Source organism: Aplidium turbinatum, chromosome 16 (genome assembly GCF_918807975.1).
Source record: "Aplidium turbinatum chromosome 16, kaAplTurb1.1, whole genome shotgun sequence".
Lineage (NCBI taxonomy): Eukaryota > Metazoa > Chordata > Ascidiacea > Aplousobranchia > Polyclinidae > Aplidium > Aplidium turbinatum.
The window spans coordinates 18,374,248-18,395,001 of NC_137487.1; the positions used below are offsets into that span (position 1 = coordinate 18,374,248).

The 20,754-nt window shown below is 39.6% G+C and overlaps 1 protein-coding gene across 1 annotated transcript in view; it reads left to right on the plus strand.

Moving 5' to 3' along the window:
• The first annotated feature begins 8,145 nt into the window (after positions 1 to 8,145).
• Positions 8,146 to 20,754, plus strand: part of LOC145785550 (lipoxygenase homology domain-containing protein 1-like) — a 49,627-nt gene continuing 37,018 nt past the window's right edge. Inside the window, exons 1-18 of the mRNA XM_082597210.1 lie at positions 8,146 to 8,496; positions 8,702 to 8,773; positions 9,597 to 9,766; positions 10,523 to 10,663; positions 11,424 to 11,538; positions 12,237 to 12,354; positions 13,106 to 13,162; positions 13,853 to 14,016; positions 15,276 to 15,415; positions 16,066 to 16,145; positions 16,527 to 16,678; positions 16,852 to 16,965; positions 17,376 to 17,490; positions 17,831 to 17,877; positions 18,364 to 18,493; positions 18,944 to 19,047; positions 19,616 to 19,789; positions 20,126 to 20,374. Coding sequence (XP_082453336.1) covers positions 8,146 to 8,496; positions 8,702 to 8,773; positions 9,597 to 9,766; positions 10,523 to 10,663; positions 11,424 to 11,538; positions 12,237 to 12,354; positions 13,106 to 13,162; positions 13,853 to 14,016; positions 15,276 to 15,415; positions 16,066 to 16,145; positions 16,527 to 16,678; positions 16,852 to 16,965; positions 17,376 to 17,490; positions 17,831 to 17,877; positions 18,364 to 18,493; positions 18,944 to 19,047; positions 19,616 to 19,789; positions 20,126 to 20,374 — 2,493 coding nt within the window. The remainder of the gene's footprint in view (positions 8,497 to 8,701; positions 8,774 to 9,596; positions 9,767 to 10,522; positions 10,664 to 11,423; positions 11,539 to 12,236; positions 12,355 to 13,105; positions 13,163 to 13,852; positions 14,017 to 15,275; positions 15,416 to 16,065; positions 16,146 to 16,526; positions 16,679 to 16,851; positions 16,966 to 17,375; positions 17,491 to 17,830; positions 17,878 to 18,363; positions 18,494 to 18,943; positions 19,048 to 19,615; positions 19,790 to 20,125; positions 20,375 to 20,754) is intronic.

Below are 20,754 nucleotides of genomic sequence, written 5' to 3' on the forward strand. Positions count from 1 at the left end.
TGGCCTCAAGCGAAGACACTTTTAAGAAAAACGCACTGCATCCAAAGAATACGGGGTGATTTGGTCAAACTCCCGGTCCCTAACTCATTTCGGGCCTAAACGTGCTCCCTGAGCACATACATTAAGGCAAGCTGATGTGGAGCGTGCACCTTTAAGCTGTTTTTCGCAAAGATGTGACAATTTAGGTTTTCGGTCAGAAGTCTTCAGACAAGAGAGAATGAGTTGATTTTTACTTTAGTAGACGCTCACACACGTTACTGCAAAAATTGATTTTAATCTTTATCCCTTGTCCTGATTATTAAAATCATGTTGATGCTATCCCACGAAGGGAATTGAAAAACACGCGGTTATCTAATTACCTCCGTTACATTAGGCAAGTTACTGTGGGTTTTAATGGAAAAGTTCTAACGACAAGTAAGAAAATGTGACAGCAGTTAGTTGTGTTTCTTTTCGGACAACCATTCACTAGGGGGAGAAATACTCCACTTACTATCACACCGCTTCAGTAACGCGCAGCAAAATCAGACATAAAAATGTAGTTTTCAAACCAGAAAAAGCGGGTTTTTTCGGGGGTAAGTCTCTTAAGAAAAGTTCCTTAAAATCTGAGTTTTTAATCTTGTCTGGACTTGAGAACACTAAACCACAACATCTTGCTGCCGCCGTAGTAAAAATTAAATATCTAATTGAAACAATGAAAACTACAATTTTTTAACATGAGGTTTGGGTTGGATAAATTGCTGCGTATTTTACCGCGCGTAGCCTGTTCTCCAGACAACAAAATCCACTAAAAAATACAATGACGGATTTTGTCTGTCTGGGTTTCAAGATGGATTTGCCTTTGGTGGACCAGCGATGGTTATATTGTAGCGGACGTGGCGCGTTGCATTGGGCAGAGGGCTCCGTGCACGGACATTTTGCCGAAAGGACATTTTGCCGAAAGACATTTTGCCGAAAAACATTTTGCCAAAAGGACATTTTGCCGATGGACAAATTGCCGAAAGGACTAAGGTTGTGAACGATAGACTAAAACACACTGTGAAGAATATCAATACATATAACACAAAAATGAGTTTCGGCAAAATGTCCATTCAGCAAAATGTCTTTCGGCAAAATGTCCTTTCGGCAAAATGTCCGGGTACCGAGGGCTCGATGGTGGCGAGGGGTGACCAGGACACAGCAGTCTTCAGTGCTACACGTAGGTACCGATTTATTCTAAACCCAAGTGTGGAAGCGAAGATATAACACAGCAAGCATGATATCAAGCGAAGCGGAATCCAGAAACTAGAACATTGAACAGAAAAAAAACGGAACTAAACACTAACAGTAAGCTACTGAAACCAGAAAGTAACAATCCCAACCACGCTACACTGTACTACATTACTGAAGTGAGAGTTAGAGTTAACTAGGGGCGTTGCAATCATGATACACCAAGGGTCACAAACACGCTGCGTGCAAGGACTGTTTGGAGCAGCCCGCGATGTATTTTTGAACTTTCAAATAATTTAGCAATTAAAATTCACTGTAAAATTGCTCCAAAAATCTGTAAATGCCCATCAAACTTCACACGACGTCTAAGAGCTAGCCTATTGTCACGCACATTTTATTACGTGCGAGAAACCCGACAAGATTATCTGACAATGACACACTTTTTTTATTGATCGACTGGTTTAAAATTACAATTGGCATTTTTATTCCTGATTTGGCAGTTTTTGAGGTGCATTGGGCATTTTTTGAGGTGCATTGGGCATTTTTTGAGGTGCATTGGGCATTTTTTGAAATTCTGGTTTGGCAACCCTGGCTACAATATCACTCTGAACTGACGCTTTGCTGGATAGGTCGCGAGGGCGGTATTGGAGACATTGTAGCAACGATTGTTCTTGTTACTTTTCTTACTGTTTATGCACCAACAGTGCTAAAACAAAGGCGGGCCGTCGTATCCTGTTATTTTGAAATAATAAACAAACATGTAATAATAAAAGCATGGTTTCATCATAATTGACGCTATTTGAACCGTGGCGTTGGATCGAATCGAAATCAAAACGGAATCTCTTTGTGTGTTGTTGTTACAAAATGTAGGTCACTTGTTGCCGCTGAAAAACAATGCGAGGGTCTCTGTTCAATGTCTGACGATCATCAAGTAACATTTTCAATAGCCTGTGTTGTGGTCTACGAAAAGACTTTTGGCTCGTTCAATCAAACGTTGGTGCCACCATGTTAAAAATGACGTTTTAATTTATGTAACTATAGACTTTGTATTTACAATGTTGGATTACAAACAGTAAGAAAAGTATTAAAAACAATCGTTACTGCATTGTCTTCAACACCTTCATCAAGCGATCCCCCACCCCTGGATAAAAGATGATGTCGTGGTTTTATGTGTTGATGTGTCTGGTTTGAATGTCGTGTCGATCAGCCTCCAGTCTGGTTCTTCAGCAGTTGAATGGGTGGCCGCTTTTTCGAAGAAATGTAAAAGCTACCTGCTTATAAAGGAATTCGTCACTTCATCAGGATGCTGCAGCATATTGCTGCTTTAGTCAATTGCTCCTAGCGGCTTGCACCACAGAAGCTGGCTCAGTCTAAATAGGATGTTGGCAGTCGGGTTGACAGAACTTTTGGACGGCACTTTTGGACCCGGGCCTGGAGTAGTTTTTAGTGGTCTCGAATCATTCAAAGGATCCTAAAAAGATGAAAACACAGCGTATTCTTCGGAGTCTTATTGTTTTCTTTACAAATACCTTGTTTAGGGGCTCGGCCCTTAAATTGTCTACTCAACAATCATAAATATTGAGTATGATCAAGTTTTTTATAATTGCATTACATGAATGAATTAGTTTCTGTTATTTTTTCAACTTTCTTGCGGGTTGTCAAAGTATCATATTGAGTTATTCGTTGCTTTTCTTTATCCCCCCATATGCAACCAACCCTGACGTTTGCTGTTAACTGATATGACGCAATACGCCAATTCTGACACCCTTTCTTTCGTCATGAGACATGATTGTTCAGATTTCAGTGCAGGTGATGGAAAGCCACAGGCTAGTGCAGTTTTGTACAATGTACAGTGTTGCTATGCATTCCATTTGGTGTTTTGTAAATCTGGAACATTCGAGAACGACATGGTCAGCAGCAGTGGCGGCTCGTGGCTAGTTTTAATGGATAGGCTGCAAAAATGTTTTAGCCTACATTACATTTACATTCACGGATTTCACGAGGGTAGGCTGCGGCCTATTAGGACGAGCTGCCACTGGTCAGCAGTTTATTTATCCGCGCAACATTTTTCGTTTTATGATATCCGGTTCCTCCATTTGTAGGTCTACCACAAATAGTAATTATATTTAAGTTACCAAAGTTTGTTATTTGTAACAGCGTTGCTCTCAGTTGCCGTGGAATTGATGGACATAAGTTAACACTTCAGGAAACATTGTGGTTTTACGTCGATGCGACTTTCTCCGACGTTGTTTCGATATAATTGAGCTTTTTCATATGGACAACCGAGCAATCCTAGTGGCGCTACATTTGTCTTTGTTGTTTTGTGGCTTCATAATACTAGTAACGCTTTCACAATCACTTCCATTGTTCTTCTGTTCGTTTGATCCAAACTTTCGAATTGGATTCCAAAGACAATGAAAGGGTGGTACTTTTTCGTGCTGTTTTTCGTTGATCCACTGGTGATGAACAAATTCACACATAGCTGTTTTAACATCAGTGTGGTTAAGCAGGTTGCTGGCATGTTCAAGCGGTTAGGCTATAACTTTTTGTACCGTAGCATTTTGAGGAGAAGTAATCTGAAGAATTGTAATAAATTTGCCGAAGAAATGTATAAAAAATAGTTTTCCTGCGTTTGTGATCAAGCATAAGCTTCAACTAATTTTTGGATTGGAAAATAGTTGACAGAAAAATACAAGCCAGGGAGTAGGACTGTTTATTTCCTTTTTGTCGTTTGTAGTTCGTTTTTGTGTTTCAGACTTAGATTAAGTAAATGGGAAAGCAATAACGTCCATATTAGAAAAACTTTGAAAAGCAGACGCATTTCATGATGCGAACTCTAGTATTTTTGTTCATCGAAAACGTAGACATTTAAAAAGTTGATTTCTAAGACTCTGTGAGATTGAGAAGCGTCGAAAGAGCTTTTTTGTCATTAAAATTTGTGTAGAAAAATTAAAAGTTGTCATGTTTTTCTGTATTTCATTAGTAATTGTAGATTTATGTATCCTTAAAAAAAAGAATTAAAAAAGAAATTACAGTAGGCTACTAGCGTACATCGTGCGATCGATGACACCAATGTAGGCTATCTTAGCAGTTGGAATTACAACAATGACATCACAAAAGTGTTTGTGATATTGTCTTGTAAATACTTTTATACAGTAGAATGCAAAGCTTGTCGTTTCTAAATTACACTATGCTACCGTACTGTAGGCATGTGTTGTCTTCTATGACTAGTGCTTGAACGCAAAAGCTTGTTAAAACCGTAAAAGCAGCAGCCAAATATCACTGTATTCTTTAACTAAACTATCTGGCGAACACACAGCAAAAGTCATAATCAAAAAGGTATCAAGAGATTCTGACTTGGTGACTGCTATGAGAACAATTTCTATGTGAGCAAACATAGCTTTGCTTGGTCTATTTACTCAGCTACTTGTGCGATATTCGAGAGCGTACCGCGTTGTTTATAGCAACAAGGTATAGCACTGTAAAGTTGGCCTAATCCTCATGTACAGGTATTTGAAGGCTGGGTTTCTGTGTATAAGCAGACAGACCGTTAGAGTTTCAAAGATATTGCCGAATCAGAAGTTGTGTTCATTTTGCCAGTATTAGGCTTATTAGTTTTGACGAGAGGAATAGCATTTTAGCTGGTGAAGAACATGTTATCAGTCTGCACGTGGCATAGCTAACTGTGTCTAGTGTGTTTATTGCCAGGGGATTTGATATCCCAAGCACAGGAACACTTGCATAAAAACTAGACGATCGGTACATGCCGCGAAAGTGTAGCCTATAAGTTTCTCACTGGGCTGGCCCATTCACATCAGAAGCATGGGTTAAAAGTGGAACTGGGTATGTAGCAGGCGCTATAAGGACTAATGTGTTCACGATCTTGCCTAGCCATCCACTCACAGGTCTTACGGCAGGACGACTACACCCCTGGACTGGGGTGGAGATGGGTGATCAGAGCAGGGGGCTTTGCGATCAATATCAGGTACGCATTTGCATTTAAAAAGTCTCATGAACAAAATACATGGGCTGATGTTGAAAACATTACATGTAGGCTACAACTGGATACGGATATGGATCTTGTGGTACCACAGTTAATGAGACAGATCTGATTTATTTAGCCATAGCCATAACGTTTTCCAACGTAGCACAGCTAGGATGGTATTTGCTGCAACTCCAAGCAGGCAGGCCGCAGGTTTGAGACAGATTTACAGAGGATGAGTGGTTTAATGTTAAGATTTCTTACTTTTTCAAGTGGTATGTGAAGTGCTCTTGAAAAGACTGTGTTCGTGTTGATATCCAACTCGTTTGTCGGTTGCGGAATGTCTTCCCTGAGAGGTTTGGGTTCGATTCTTCACTTGATCATACCAAAGTCTGACTTGTTCTTGTATTTCGCATCATCAGCACATGTGAAAAAAGCAATACAAGATTACAATGTGAACTAAGTTGTTTGTTGATGATGATGGGAGTGGCAGAAGGACGAGTTTGTGGTAACAATGAGTAAAGATAGTGAACGTGGCTACAACAATATAGCACGAATAGGAAACCTATTGTAGAAATATCGTTAAGAATCTTAGCTGTTGTAGGACTAGAGACAAGGCGTCATTGTCGTCAGCTGTCTTCATTTAGTTTTACAAGTACGTTTGAAAATTTAAGCCGTGTCGTATGCGTAGTAGGTATTGCACAAGCTTTAGCTCGATTGTGATCCACTGTCATCCACAATTGAAAGATATGTTTCTGAATGAGAACCTCTCCTAGACGTTGCCCACAGCGGTGGCAGACAGAGTCAGTGCACCACTCACATACACTGATACATTGTAGGCTACAACGTGTACAGTACATACTTCTAAAATGTTGAAAAAAGAAATGATGATGTTGCGTTTATTCAACGGTGAAAGTCGTTTTGATGATGTACTGTATAAGCAGTTCTGGTTAGAGGTGCCTGGATTGCGGTGCTATCACTATTGTTACTTCTAATTGTGCTAAATTCTTGTCTCTGTTATTGCAACAAAAAAAGTTAATTTTCTGGAAACCGCGGCCTATTGTTGAGGAATAAAAGGCGACGTGAATGCCTATTGTTTTCTGGTTTATAGGTTGAATGTGACTGTAAATCTACCAAAGAAAGTGCTAGGATGTCCCTTAAAGGAAAGCTAAGTAGGTTTGAGAGTCTTCAGACGAAAGAGAATTGCTGGTTAGTGGTTTTGGAAGATGTTTAAAAAGATTTTGTATCATTTTTCGAGTCATGCTTAGTCTACTTTGCAAACTGCTAGGAATACCCCATTTGGAGATCCATCGTTTGACATTGTTGTGTATCAATGGTGGGTGTTGAACAAAATTCAACTAACTGGTAAGCAATGGAAGTTACGGTGAAAGTAAATTAGTAACTCGAAGCCATTTCCGAAAGTATTGCACTCAAATTGGACATACGGTATCTAAAACGATTGTTTTGCTGGTAATTTTGTCTTGCGTAGTCAACATCGAACTTACTTGACATCCGCCATTAAATTCTATCTATATTGACCAATGCTGGTATTCTATGTTCCATTGCTGTGAGTTTGTGTTTCATCATTATAAAACTGTTCAAAAGCTATTTGCTGTAGATTTTCTCTGCAAACAGAACGAAGTGCCGGTGGCAAATAGTAATAATTGGATTGTCACAGAGTTGTATGATTAACAATAGGCAATTTAAAATATACTTTTGTATTTATTTAAACTACAAGTGAGCTATTTGTTTAAGGGTGTTGTCTTTGGATGAAGTATTTTTCTTGAAGTACAAGAGGATATTTCTCCTTTTCAACATTTAAACTTTTCTTTTGTGACAAAGCTCATGAATTGACACATAGATTTAGTTAACTAAAATCACAGAAGATACTGTTTTCATAAAAACGCTTTGTAAGTTAAGTGCAACAAGGCGTATCAACAAATTGGTCAGATTTCGACCCCGAAGTTAACAGAGCCATGGCAACATCATGTTTGTTGTCTTAAAATTTATTGTCGCACTTTGATTAATGTTTTGCACAGCATCTGCCGCTGTGTAGTTGTTAGATGGACTTGCGTTAAATTTCTATCCTTTGATTTGATTCGTGGGGACCCTTTGAAAGACACGAACAAGCTTTTAGAGCTGTCAAAACTTGAAGTCCAATACCATGTTTAAAAGAATTTAAAAAAAGAAACTATTTTTCGTGTCTGCCAAGCAAAAGTATGATTTTGTGTTTGATGATTTTTAACGTCTCTTGAAACGAGCTCTTTAGCTAGGCTACTTCCCTTTTTTAACCAAAAGTTGAATAAGAACAGCATTAATGTAGCAATATCATTGTTTTACAAACTTACAAGAAGTCAGGGCAAACTCGAATAGAAGGTTAGCTTACCTTTAGCAATCTACTGTATGATGTTAGCAGTATGGTAGATTCGATCCCATATTTCAAGCGTAAAATACAAAGGAGGAGAGGGTTTGCACAGAGTTGCTTTCCAGAAGGTTTTGTCCTTCCATGAGCTGCTTTCTTCCACAAAGGGGTTTAAAACGTTTGTATTTTTGGACTGCAGCAGTGGTTCTTAACTTTTTTTTTTATAAACCTAAACACCGTTAAAGTTGAACTTTCAAAAGTAAATTTGACTAAACTGAAGGAAACATGTTTTCTTTTAAAGAACCAATAAAATCTATGTACAGTTGTGTGGTTTGGTAATACTAAAGCATTCACTGAAACTCTTAAAACTTTTTGCCGACTTCATTTTCTGAGCCAAAAGTATGCAATATGCGATAACTAGTTATTTTGTTTTGAATGTTTTGATTACCATGTAGCCTATATTTTGGTGTAAAATTGCTGAAAATTATAGGTCGTATGGTTTGCCTTTTTCTGTGCCTTCAAAGTGTGAGTGACAGAAATATGGAATCCGTTTAGGTTTACTTGGATTACTGATCGGATACCTTATTAAGCTAACATGCTTATGAGTAAGCCTTCTGCATATGATCAAGCGATGACACGCCCACCGCCACACCCTATTTCTAATCAGTCTCTTTACCAAACAAACTACACGGGGTCAAAGGTCGGAGGTCATTCAAAACAAGGGTACAATTCAAACGTGAACAATTCTGTTCTTGGAAACAACTCATCATTGAACTATTACCCCCACTTACTCCAACCCACCCGGTTGAGTGGGTTAATGGGGGCCGGGAGCAGTAACAGCAGTTCAAACAGAGCCCCTTCTACCCGGACCAGCCTCAAGAATTCCTCATCTCAAGCAGTAGCAAAGAATGTGTCCTTCTACAGGAGTGGAGATGCCCATATGCAGGTGATGCCAGCGTCCACTTCAATAATCTTCTGAAATTGCTTTAATGGTGGGAATAATTAGCTCAATATTACTTATATTCACTTTATAGTTACTAGTTTGTATAGGCTCAATTTTACATGTATCCCCCTAATTACATTGTTACAACACCATTCGTTGAGAGAGTACAAAATGGAAATGTTGTTCTTGAAATGCCACTGTTTTTCAGGCGTTCAGAGTTGCAATAACCAGGCGACATTTCAGAACCTTTGACTCCCTCCTGGAATCACTATCCGATCGGGTAATATTACGTTTCCTACTGACTTTGACATTTGTTAAACTTAAAAAGGAAGTTATCTTTATGGTCGTTGAAGTCATTTAAGACTAATGATGCTTTAAGACAGGGGTGGGGGCAACATACGGCCCCCTGACGGGATTTTGAGCGGCCCGCAGACAGTTTCAGGTCTTCACATGAGAATGTGGCCCGCGGCCACACTCTTCCGCAATCCCCCACTACTTGCTTACTACGTCAAATAATAGTGACTGTTAGTTGTTCTTTAGTTCTTTGTGTTCTTTGATTTTTTGTTTTCGGTTTTTAGTCAAGTGACAAGCATGTTATGTTCCATCATAAACGGGCCCTTCCATCCTTTTTCTTTGTCTCTTGTAAGAATCTCCTTCAGTCTCAAGCTTTGCCTCAAGCCGGAAAATAGATGAAAGTGAAATTTGGCTGATTAGTGTAATAATTAAATGGGGAACGTATACAAATAATCGTGATTGTTAGTTATTCTCTGGTTGTTAGTTTGTCTAGGTAAATAAATACGCGATTAATGTAGCGATTTATAAATCCGGCCCGTCAAGTAGGCTACTTCATTTTCCCATATTAGGCCCGCCGACTGGAGAAGTTGTCTGGCCCTGCTTTAAGAGCTAAATTGTTTTTTTTTTTCAATAATATGTAGCTTACAATACAAGCTGATGAACTGCTGCTGTTTTATATCACATTGCACTTAAACCGATGTGGATCAGTCAATCGTTTAAAGCAGTCGGTTTGTTTGCTTAGGTCCCAGATCCAGAGAAGTTTTATTAGATTACTTTGAATATCTTTTTGATTATCTTCTTCAAATTAGATCCCTCTTCCTTTCGGAGTTCGCACCATCAGCACTCCTCATGGCACTCACGGTATTAATAAACTGGAGGAGTTTGAAGATGGTAAGTCTTACGTGTGTTCCGATAAGAAGACAGTGAAGCCGCTCAACCTCAATGCAGCGCAACATCCGAGACCTCCATGGTTCATCAGGTAGGAATTGTTATGATAATAATAGTGATACTCATTGAAAGCAACTTTTAACGGGAGCTTGCGATAGCAAAGTTTTTGAGAACAAACACGAAAAACCATTTCGGGAGTTTGGACTTGAACGTTGGATTAACACGAAAGTATAATAGCAACACACAGAGCTTTTAAACAACTGACGATGTGTACAATTGTACATCTTGTTGCAGCCTATTCCTTTATCAACTAACAATAGGAGGAGCTGTCATTCGAAAGCTAGCAAGCAAAGCATCGAAAAATTTTAAAAGTTCATCGAATCCTTGACTCTATTTACTCTATTTTGTTTATTTAAATAAGTTTACTTGAAGATAATCTCGAAATTTGGTTGTTGTGAAACCATGTGAAACCAACCACAAACCTTTAATTTAACCTCTGTATATTCTGCTGAAACGCCGCTAGGTTACAAACAAAAATCAAACTTAAGTAAACGCCAGCATAAAAGCAGCAAAGGAACTCAGGACAAGCCTAAGGCAATGTGGAAACAAAACAATCAACAACCAGCAGATACAAATGTTACTTAAAGCAATATCATGTCATCGGTTTTGTCTAAACACAATTCAATCGATTTAACTGGAATCCGAGATATTACATTGGAATCCGAGTCATTTATATCGAGCAATGTTGTAAATTTGGCACCAGTCAGGAGCTAGTTTTTAACTTGTAATAGTTCTTGCAATAGCTGACAGTTTAAATTTCTCATGTTTGTACATGTTTGCTTTACAGCAAGCCAAAGACCAGGACAAAAGCGGTTGCCCAGCTGGTCCGGCGCCCCGACGCCGAGACGCTACGCGTTCCACTCAGGCTGACTCAAATCAAAACTCCGAAGAAAATAGTTATTGTTCGGAATGGGGAGCCTAACTTTAGGTGATGATGTCAACATCCCTTTGTGGTTTCAAATAAAACTTTAAACTTATAACGTTTCTTCTGAATACTGCAAAGTTTGGGTGTTCATCAGGACAATTATCGTTTCTTCTATCACAATCGTGTCACTAATTTTGAAAAATGCATAAAATGGAATAATAAAAAAACATAAATGTTTAAAGTCAATGAGTATAAAAACAAAAGCAAAAAAATCCACGCGCGTAATTTTATCTGCACACTCATCTGCTCAAAATTTTAAGTTTGAGACAGTTGTAAAATTCTTATTAGAGAGGAGCATAAATTGCATCAACGTGGTATAAAACTAATGTTGCCACCCACGTGGCATTGCTGAGAAAAAGTACCAGTTTTCCTGCTGGAATGGAATTGAAGTAAAAAAACAATAGTAGTTTGCTCTAAAAGCATCATCAGTGTCCCTGAATGGTGATCATAATCTGACGATGTTTTAAGAGAAAAATGCATTTTTTCATTAATGCAATTGAGGTAAGTTAACTGGTCCTATTAAAGTATTGGCAATGCGACTATTCTGATACGAATCAGTCAACTGTTTCAAGCTGACAGCCAGCCTGGATTCGGTTCTTAGCACCACACAGGTTTCGTTGATCGGTCACTGCATAGGCTTTGTAGTCTTAAACCTTATTGTCGACTTGTCTTCCTCGGAGCTTTGAACGACTTCTAGTCGACTTAGGGCCTGACTGAATATTTTATTGGAATTTCACGATATGTTTAACTATAAATGTTGCAGACACACTCTACTACTGAGCAGAAGAACTCCACAAAGCTTTGAAAATATTTTGGATGACATTGGCGAAATATTTCGGATGAGAGTACACAAGATGTACACCACAGATGGACGCAAAGTGAGACAAACTAACGTCATCAGTTAAGATTGTTAAATTTCACGATTAAAGATAGTTAATTGTTAAAGTGAGAATGTATCATATGAAACTTAATCTTGGCTATTTTATAAACTTGCACAAGTTGTGAACTAATGACACAGAATCAGCCGCCAAGATCGAGTGAACTGTCTACTTGTATTTGAAGTGTTGCTTGCGTCCTATAAAGCATTCAGTTTACAAGTCCAGTTAAATGCAGAACTGTTCTCGAGATGCTGTGTTCAACTGAACAAAACTAGATTAGAACTATCGTTCGTTATTCTTCGCATTGTTGATTATTTATTTATTGGTTGAGCTTTCTGAGTGGAGCCTTGATGCATTCCTTGACAGGGTCACTGGTCAGTTGATGTTGGCTTGCAAGCTAAACCCATATTTGATCATGTTTCTTTGCTGGTTTGTTGAATATTTAAGAAGCTTTATGCATAAGAACTAGAAGTATCAATTTCTTGTTAACCGAGGTACCACATCTCGTCAGCGTCTGGAGTTAGAGGTTTGTTAAGTCGAAATATTTGCAGCACTTCCACATTGCCATCGAATACAGTATTAGGCTAAATTTGGAACGTCTAGCAACGTTCCTCTTCAACGGAGGATTGAATTGTTTTAGGAATTGTAGTTTTGCTTTGTGAAATGTCTTCTAACCGTTACACCATGATGTTTATTAGGTTGATAGTCTTCAAGGTTTATATCTCGGTCCCAACGTCTATATTGCCGCCGGCAGAGAAGCATTTCAACCAATGGAGTACAGATTGAAACGTATTGCTGTTTCTCAGGACAAAAAAGGTAAAAAACTCTTCCACTGTTATTTACAGTGGATCAAACGTGCATGGTAAGGCTCCGTACTGCGTAGCCTGCATATCATAGGTGATGTGGATTGTGGAGTGACCATTGAGCCATATGATAATTGAAGTGACTGGTACAACGGTATAAGGGTGTTGGAAGGAAAAGCATCTTGGTTCATTTTGGATTCTTCCGTTTCGAATGAATTTTGTTTTCTAAAAGATTTTGTTTCGGCCAAAAATTGTTTCGAACAACACTGGGTTTGCCTCATCAGGTCATTGATCGACTGAGGAGTATATCTGCCTAAGCTTCCAGTAAATGTCGATTTGATTCCAGGTCAATTGTTGTCATTATGTTTTTCCTTCCATGAAACTGCTAAGATTAGTTGGTGTGATAAACGAGGAAATGTCTTGGGTACTGCGACAATTTGATGTAAAAAAGATTCTGCATTTTTGCCTGAACTAAAGCATGGCCGTCCTCAGATAAATGTTTCAGTCTAATTTTTCAGTTTTTATGATTTATAGATAACTGTTTCTGCATTGTCAATGAATTGTTTCACATGAGTTTGTATATCAGATACCCGCTGCCCAACAAGTTTATCAGATAAAGAGACACGTTTCAGTTTTTGCTTTCTTATGACGCGACCGTGAAATTGATATTATGTGGCTTGGTAGTTTGATTGTTGCAAGGTTCTACATATAAACTAAAATCAACAAGCAAGTATCCAATTGACTTATGACTTTAGGCATGTCAGCTGCAGACCTTCAGAACTTGAACAAGGAACGAACTCCGAAAGAACTCAAAAAAACAAGTAAGGAACAACAACTAGACATTATTTAGTGCAATTGTTTCTAATTTGTGTATTTGCAACATGTGAGTTGATGTGATGTTGCCTGTAGTGAAATTAAGTGTTCAATAATCCGAGCTAAAAATACAAACAGAGCGATTCATGTTGCCATTTGTTGTTGTACCCAGACTTACTCTCGGTAGTTGAATATATATATTAAATGGATGGGAAAGCAATGAAACCTAATGTCGTGACCACCTTCAGGCGTGCCTTTAAGTGTTTTGCCAAAGACACAGCCGCATGCTCTTGAGTGGTGTCGAACCGTTGCCCTTTTGAGTACTATGCTAGGATTTTCACCGCACGTCTATGCACTAATAAAAATTTTTGATACGCTTGCTTGCCATATACAAGAGAGTAACAGATTAGTTGGGCTTCATTTATGATGACAATAAGCTTTAGAGAGCCGAACAGTTGAATGAACGTTTTATTAACAACCATTTTTGCATTAACCCTGGTCGGGTGGCGAGAGCGTCTGTGCGCTGAAATGACGCCGGTTCGATACCGATGAAGCACACTCGGCTCTGCCTTGACAGGATACGTAAAGAAGAACAAGAAACAGATCCAAAACTGTTAAAGCGGACGCTAGAGCCAGAAAGGGTTAAGAAACGCTTTCCTGCAGCGATGTGTAGTTTTTATAATGTTTGTTTTTGACAGAGGGGCGGTGGAGGGTTTCCGTGGTCACCAGTGAGCTTCCCGCCGCCGCCACGGACGCCCGGGTCACCATCACCGTGTATGGGGTGAAGGGGAATTCCGGCCCCATCCTATTGAACGACGAAAATGACGCAACTTTTAGAAGTGGAAATGAAGATGAATTTGCGGTTAGCCTCTACAACTTTTGAAGCATCTTCCCATGAAAATAGATTTACTAGTTGTTGTATTTAAATACGGTTTGAACACTTTATTACACCAGTTTTGTTCTTTTTTATAACTTTTATTTAGTTTGCTAAAACCTAAATTGCTAAGGTAACAGGCAGTGGCGTACGCAGGATTTTCTCAAGGGGGGGGGCCATTGAGAGTAGCGTAGCCAGGGATTTTGAAAGGGGGCGTTTTCTCTTAAGACGACCCCCAGCAGCGGGGGGTCTGGGGGCCCTCCCCCAGAAAATTATGAAAACTTACTTTGAATTTGGTGCATTCTTAGAGCATTTTCAACAAAAACGTGGGTATAAATATTCCTGTAAAATGGCGCTGTCAGGTGGCATAGCAAAAGGATAAGATCATGTTTTCTTTGGCATTTTTCGGAAATAAAGCTAAGTCTCTATGTTTTCTTGTTGTTAATTCCTGGCTGAGATGTTTGAATGTTTAGTATTGGCAAAACTCGCTCTTTTAATGCAGTTTTGTTTAAATTATGCAAGTTTTTTTTTAGACTAAAAGCATCATTCCCAAGCATAAAGAGACTGAAAGCATCATTCTCAATATCGTAACGTCACACGCGTGCCAAAGTGGAGTTGTAACCCCCCCCCCATGTATTTCGTATTGGCTTAGTCTATAAAACAACATTGTTACAGTAATTGCTTTGACAGAGCAAAGCAAAACATATTAAATGCCTTAATCTACGTCGTTAACTACAAAAAAATTTTAAGGGGGGGGGGGGGGGGGCATGGCCCAATGGCCCCCCCCTGCGTACGCCACTGGTAACAGGGATCAGTAGTCAGTAGATGTAACAGAAAATATATTTCGCACTTGCTAGTGCATCGTCAGTTCTGATAAAGGGCAGTTAAAGCCTACAAGTAATGTTTTAAATAATTATTTATTTAGTTTGCTTTACTGTTTTATTTACCTATTTGTTGTTGAACGAGTGTGAAAAGTAACGTGGTTGACTTTTGGGTCTTTCGCCATCATTTTATTATCAGCATCATAGTCAGTGTCTGCTTCTGTGTCATATTTGTATTCTTTGTGCTGTTGCATTGGAGAAATGAAAGACTCTCATTGACAGTTTTGGATTACCTTTACACTGGCACCAGTGTCGATCTTAGGTTATGTTCTTATAACGTGTGGTGATATTGTAAAGTTACATCTTCGCTAAGAACGTTTTTCTAATGTTCTTTATCACAAAAAAAACATTTATTTTTTTCAATAGATCAACGTTGGGTCGATAGGGGAAATCCGGAAAGTAAGAATCGCTCACGATAACTCGGGTAATTCCCCAGGATGGTTGTGTGAGGCGTTGACCATGACCGACGTCACGACCGGGGACGTCATCAACTTTCCTTGCAACAGGTTAGCAACAGACTTGCGGTCGTTATTATGACGTCACAGTATTTTGTTTGTGTTCACTGCATGGTTCAAAGTAAATGATAGTGACAGTCCCAGACAGCATATCAACCGTTTGTTACATTGATTCCACGTCTGCAAACGTTAAATCAATGTAAAAAAAACGGTTGATTTGCTGTCTTTGGGTGTTGTTGTTGTTGTTTTTAGAGGTTGGATCACAATCAGGATTATTCATTTAGTCTGATCTCTTATTTATTGGATATGAAAATGTACTTAGAAAGTTGTATAGTGGTCAGTGCTGCACTGTTTTATTCGCCTTTTATATTGTTGTAAGAAGATTAATATCAAAGTTTTTCGATTGCGTGGTCTTCCTCACCATTCTGGTGCCGGCACCATACTGTCATGCTATCATCTTACCACAGTCTGTGATATATTTGTGTTCTATATTCTGTTGAATTGAATTAAATATATCTCAAACTTCAATTGAATTACAAAACACAAAATCTGTTGTGGAAAAGAGTTGAACGATGGCAATGGATTCTGAACACTGAAATACGCGACACGTGTGCTAGGCCAAAATGTCACTTTGTGAAAAACTAAAGGTGTAACCTGCTTCTTGATTCACTCAAATAATTTTATCGATTATGATTGGTCAGATGGCTGTCACGTGATGAAGACGACGGTGAGATTTGCAGAGAACTTTCAGCAAACCTTCCAGACAAGCCTTCCCTGCCAAGTACGTTCATTGCTTTCATTGGCCATAATCTGTTTTGGTTTAGTCGTATCTGGGTATATCGCCTGGTAGTTGAAGATTTGGATTAAGTGGACGGGAAGATAAGGAAGCCAATCTTCGTGTTTATCTTCGGGCACGCATTTAAGTGTCTTGCTAAAGACGCAGCCACATGCTCTTGAGCAGTATCGAACCAGCGCATGTTCGACAAAAAATTGTTTTCATTGCAAACTATCTTCTGGCTTGTTTTAACAATATCTTGACGACAGCCTTGCAAATGGATATGACGACTGACATCTTTCGTCGTTTGCTTGTTTCGTTCAAAATCTCCACTATGAGGTATCAAGTTGGTTTTGGTCAATAGAACTTCGTTTTTTTGTGTTGCAGACACCGCCTATGTGGTTGCAGTTACAACAGGAAACCTTTGGAATTCTGGTACCTCTGCTACTGTTCACGTAACTCTTTTTGGGGATATGGGCGACAGTGGACCCCGCTTGCTGCAGCGTGGGGGAAAGGCTGAACCCCAAATTAAAGGAACAGTGAGTTTTGGAAATTTTATTCGTATGTAAGCACAACTTGTGTTGAAGAATGTATTTTCCACACAAATTGTAAGATATGAATTCTCATTTACAGTTTTGAAAGAAGTGCAACAAATAAGCTGTAACATAAATTCTCATTTTAAGAAGGGCTGCAACTAAGATTTTGTTTTCAGACAACCGTATACAAAATGGAAGCTGTCAGTCTGGGTTTGCTTCACAGGATCGTGATCGGTCATGATGGGCTTTCCAAAGGAGATGGCTGGTTCCTTCAACGAATCGTTGTGAGGGTAAGCTTACTGAAGCTGCGTAGTACATTTTCAGAATTTGCCACAGAAGTAGCTTAGTATCAGTGATACGGAGCTAGACATTTGTTAAAACTTCCTTAGTTAGACATACCGTAAAGATGTTCGGTAAAACATCGTTCATTGAAGAATATATAATTTTCACAAATTTTAATACAAACGACCTGCTTTAGCCTAATGTTGCGAGTTTGCTGTAGTAATAGCAGTTTGTCACAAGCTTTTAAAACACAGTTCCCTCGTCATGTGCAACGATGAGGCAAATGTTTGTTATGAAAAGTAAATAGCTAAGAAGTGAACTGGATACTCTGAATCGTGATGTAGGCCTAGTGTGTTGAGAAACACAACTGAAAATTGTAAGATTTACAAAATAACTTTTCTGTTTTTTCTTCTTCCAGGAGGACCGGGTTGGTGCAGAGGAGTGGATCTTCTCTTGCGATAGGTGGTTGGATGTTGGAGAAGATGATGGGAAGGTAGTCAGAGAGCTCTTTGCAGAAAACCACCTCAAGACGAGCACCCGTGAGTGGATGATGTTGACATAACGCACATTGAAAGTCCGTATTTAAGTGCAACCTCGCTCGTGCCGGTTTATTGAATTGGTCTTCCATGATGACAAGACAATGTGAGAATGGTACCACTGGCTGACTAGGCTTTAGCGATCCAGCTCGTGACGAAGTAGTTTTCGATGAACAAGATATTTTCCAGATTTGCTTTTTAACATCGTTTCAACGCCGCTAGACGTTGCTTTTGCCAGCCGAAAGTTAGTATTTGTCACTGGTTCCCTGTTGGAACATAAGTAGCATTACAATTCCGCTTGCGGCGTTCTCAAGTTTGAATATTTCTTTTTTCTCAGTCACCCGAGGCCGAAGTCAACCTGAGAAGCACAGAGTGGACACGATGGTGAGTGTCAACAGCAGGGCATGGATTCGCATCTTGACTACGTCACTTGTGTCGTGTGTGAGGTCATGATCTCTTCCTCAGTCACAAAATGCAACTATAAGAGAATAAATAAAACTATCGTGACAACAACTGGTTGAAAAAGTTTGAAAATACGTTTTGAAACGAATAGAAGACATTTGATATTGTGGAAGCAATGACCGTTGCTGTGGCCACTACTCTTCCTATTTTTTTACTGGGGTAGAGCAAGTGTAACTGAAGCTCCCTATTCGACAAATTTTGATTGGCATATTCAAAAGAATGTCCATACTTTAGCTTGCCACTGAGAGGCATTCCCTACTAGAGTGTAAACTTGAAACAGAGATAAAATTGCAGTCTAATAAATTACTTTTTCCAAACCTGGGGCATTTGTAGGAAGCTCATATCTTCTCTTGGTACCACAATGCTTCTATTAGACTTAGCTTAAACTTTCGTGTAATATGCTTCCAGTGGGAACTGGAGAAGTGGAAATTTCAACGCGGAAATCATGTTGTACTCATCAGCCAAGCAACTGAAAAAGCTCTAAGAGTCCGATCGGATGCAGGGATCGATGGATTAGGTGATCCCTCTCTTCCAACAAGTGAGTTATCATCATCATTATTTATCATTTTCAGCCTGCAGAGCGAAGATCTTCTCCTTTTCTTTGCCAATCCAATCGATCGCGTGCTTTTGTTTACCAGTTGACACTAAAACATGTCGGGTACCAACTAACAAACCCCATAAGTTGTAGGCTTACCTTAAATATGGCTTATCGCAAAAAGTTTTTTTGTTGTATCCAGGCTCACGCCTGGCGGGTGATGATTTAGATTAAGTTAACGGAAAGGCAATCTTTGGGTCTACCCTCTGGCATGCCTTTGAGTGTCCTGCCACAGCCGCACAATTTTGAGCGGTGTCGAACCGGCGCCCTTTCGAGTATCTTACCAGGGCTCTCACCACTCGGCTGTGCGAGAATAAGATGTTAGGAAATTTATCAATGAAAAGTTATGAAAGTATGAAGAATGATATAATATGGAATTCCTTTCGTCATCAGGCACTTTTGAGATATCGAGACGACGTGGCAACATCCGGGTATTTTCCAATGTCGGGCAACCCTCCTTCCATATTGCACTCGACCAGAACAGAATGCTGGGACACGTTAGTGCATCGATAAGGGTTTCTTTAGCTAAGCAATAATTGTGTTGTAATAATACTAAAGAATTGCTGCTGCCTTTGTGACCGAAGTAACCTTCAAGCACAGTAATGATGCACATTTCAATACTTTTACTTGTGGTGATTATTTTTCATAAATAAACGTTGTTTTTTGGTGGGATGGCGCAACGGATAAGGCGTTGGCTTTCCAATTACGCAAACCTGGTTCGACTCCCGGGTAAGCTGGTTGTTGAAAACACCGCTCACCTCTACCCAGGGTGTAATAAAAAGAGTAGGCGTAGTTGCTGAAGTAAAGGCGGCCGAGAGAAAGGAACTGGCCACCCTACTCTCCTTAGTGCCGAAGGCTTAGTACAATGAGAACCTTATCTTCTCTTACCCAACACTTGAATCAAGTATGGGACCCACCTTTTTACCTACTTGTGGTGATTATTTTTCATAAATAACATTTATAACATGACATTGTTTTATTTTGTCTGAAATTATTATTGACCCCAGATAAACGTAGTGAATAGTGGCACACAACTTGGCAACACTGTTTCTTGGCCAATTCCAGGGCAAGGGCGGATCCTTCTGCGAGTTCCAAGTTAAGGTCCAGCCTGACCGGACTGTGCTACTGGAATCCGTCAAACATCCGGGACAGCACGCCACTGTAGATCCTGGCGGAAAACCAGCGGACACTAGAGGGCATCCAAACGCCCCGGGAAAGATTTTTTACGTTTATGTCAAGGTATACGTTTAGAAAAGAGGTAGTCACATATCTGATTAGACCATTATACTGTATATCTGATGGACATATTTTGTTAATAAGCTAATTTGACGGACTAGATCAGGAGGTTCGGTTGTAGTTTTATTTTTTGAATGACTAGTAATTTTTCTGCGCCAACAAATTTACAAAATTATTTTTTTTGTTAAAAATGTACTGATTTTTAATAGAATAAATAATCAAAAAAGTGATGTAAGGTTGGTGTAATGCGCACATTCATCCATGTCACCAGCAGTTGCAAAATACTGACGTTGTGCTATAGTGACGCAACAATGGTGCACAACATATGTACGTTTGCAGGGCTGCTTTCGTCACAATTCCGTCATTCTTCTCAACACCAGTCCCACCCAAGCTTTGGCCGTCACGTCGGTTGGTGACGTCATTGGGACCGGGCGGCGCGTCAACGACATCACGCTGACGTCACCGCTGGACGAGACGCAACACGCCCACTTCAGGGTCATGAAAGTAGCGGCGGGGGTAAGGATGTTCCAGTGCGACAATGACCCCAAGAAGTTCCTAAGGATCAAGGATGGACGATGTGACGGATGGGTGAGAGTTGTAGGAGTGGAAAGGGGTTACAGGGGGTATAAGAGGTTAATGGCAGATTGTTGGGTGATAAAGGTTGTCTGTTCCAAGTTTTCATTAACAAACAAGCATCGGATATTTAAAAAGATAGTTTTACTATAGTTAACGAAATACGATGCTTGGTTGCCCTCAACAAGCGTTTGAAGCTTTTGTAGTTTGAGAAAAGTGAATAGCTCAACATTCACATGGCCTGTCACTTCATCAAGAAAGCCTCTAATTTTATTGCTTCATGTTCCTATTCCAAAGCAACAATGTGTCGCCTATTCTCGATAGAATTTTAGTTTAAGTATATGTGCTATGGCTTGCCATCTTGCCAGGGCTTGAGAACATTGCGCAGAATGTAG